The following is a 1,979-nucleotide window of genomic DNA, read 5'->3' on the forward strand; positions in this document are numbered from 1 at the left end:
CTGGGGCCCTCCCCATGCTCTGCCCAATGGGCCACTCTCAGCAGGGTGGCCCAGGCTGGCAGGACTGGGAGAAGGGAGCAGCCTCATAGTGGGAGGCCAGGGAGACCCCAGGTTTGGCAGCAGGGACAGGGACACCTGGAGCTCTGGGACTCACATCCATGTAGGTCATGGGCTCATAGAGCACGCTGAAGTCGCTGAAGCGGTACTTCTGAGCGGGGTCGTACTTGTGGGTCCTCAGGAAGTCCCCCAGCAAGCCCTTTTCCCTCATGGTCTGACGCATAGTCTTCATTTTCCTCAGGGGGACCCTAGGGGAGCCTGGGTGTCAGGGCAGGGCCTCCCTCCTTACTCTACCTTCTCATTTCTTCTCTCCCTGATGTTCTCCCTCGACTCCTTCCCTCTTCCTCTTCTTTCTTTCCTTCTCCACTTCTTTCAACCTCACTCAGCACTTGCTCCATCATTTGGGAAACAATGAACTTCCCTCATGTCTGCCCTCAGCCCCTCTCAGGGGTCCTGCTCCTGCCCTGGCCTCTGCTCTCAGAGACCCTGAAAATACTTCCCATGAAGGGGAGAGGGACTTGGGACGCTGGGACTTTACACCTTCCAGAGGATGTCTGCTGATATTTGTTCTTTTGTTGTTTAAGGTTCAGGTCTGGGATGAGACTCAGTGGGAGAACATTTGCTGAGCATGTGTCTGACCTGGGGGCAGTCACCAGAAACATGAAAAGACAAAACTAAAATAAAATAGTTCTCAGAGATAGCAAAGCTCACCCCAAAGTGTGTCCCTTCCTGTGGTGCACTCAAGCACCTGGTACTGCCTATGAGACACACCGTGGAGTAGGGGAGCAGCAATTGTCCCCTAATATTTTCAATCTGCAACTAATTGAATGTGTGAGTATAAAGCTGCACACAGGAAAGGCCCTCTGCACTCTTCCCTAGTGGCCCAGCAGGCAGGGTGGCAGGCGGGGACTCCTGCTGTCCCCTGAGCTAGATCACCTGCTCCATCCTGAATTTTCAACACCTCATATTATAGTGATTTACAGGAATTGGTGTCTTTGCTAATTTTATCTTGGCTTCTTCCAGCAAATTTGAGGTCTCAGGAAAGTTTTTGGAGAGATTATCTCTCTCCTCTAGAAAGGATGTTACCTTCTGTAGGAAGAAACCACACCCATCTTGCAAAGGCCTGCGTGGACATAGTCACCCTACTCTCTGCTTCAGGACCATCTTCTCCCCTCAGTCTGGGGAGGGAGGAGGCTTTTGCCTTGACTAGCAGCTCCTGAGGCCAGGCTCTGTCTGCTCCCAGCTGAGTCCTGCCCAGCTCCAGCAGGGGCAGTCTTCCCTGCCCCAACAGGGAATCCTGCTCAGACACAGCTGCTGCCCCCTGACTAGCTGCTCCATACAGGGCTGCAGGCTTCCTGAGGTTCCCTGCACCCACAGCCAGGCCCACACTCACCTGACAGGTGTAGTTGACGCCTCCAAGGCCAGGAGGCAGAACAAGGCCACCACCATCCACTTCATGATGCCGATTCCCAGCTGGTCACAGAGCAAGCGCCACTCTGAGATCCACAGTCGCACTGGAGTGAAGACTTCAGCACTCCCTCTTTATACCCCCTGGATGTGGCCGAGTCCCTCCCTCCGTGCCCTGGGCAAGCATGACCCCAACCAGGGTGTCCCCTGCACACCAGGTAGCCATTGTTACTGTGTTTTTCCCCCTGGACCATGGCCACAGCTGACTTTTCAACTTGTTGACTTTGAATTCAACAGCAGAGGCCAGGAGGTACGGGCGATAAGACAGAACCAAGTAGCCATAAGATGGAGTGGCAGAGCTGCTCCTCCTCCAGGAACCAGTGGTTGGTGTGGGCATTTTGGGGTGAGGGCCACAAAGAGGCAGAAATAGAGAAAGGGGCATAGGAAAGTAGGCAGGTTTCTACCCCAGCTAGCCTTGACATTGGGGATCACAGGATCTTTGTTATGGGCACTCT

At 54.1% G+C, this 1,979-nt stretch overlaps 1 protein-coding gene across 1 annotated transcript in view; it reads right to left on the minus strand.

The window, feature by feature from the left end:
• Positions 1–1,515, minus strand: part of LOC107143634 (gastricsin-like) — an 11,399-nt gene extending 9,884 nt beyond the window's left edge. Inside the window, 2 exon segments of the mRNA XM_048805726.1 lie at positions 155–305; positions 1,451–1,515. Of these exon segments, the coding sequence (XP_048661683.1) occupies positions 155–305; positions 1,451–1,515 (216 nt within the window).
• Positions 1,516–1,979: the final 464 nt, after the last annotated feature.

The sequence above is a fragment of the Marmota marmota genome, unplaced genomic scaffold (assembly GCF_001458135.2).
Source record: "Marmota marmota marmota unplaced genomic scaffold, marMar, whole genome shotgun sequence".
Lineage (NCBI taxonomy): Eukaryota > Metazoa > Chordata > Mammalia > Rodentia > Sciuridae > Marmota > Marmota marmota.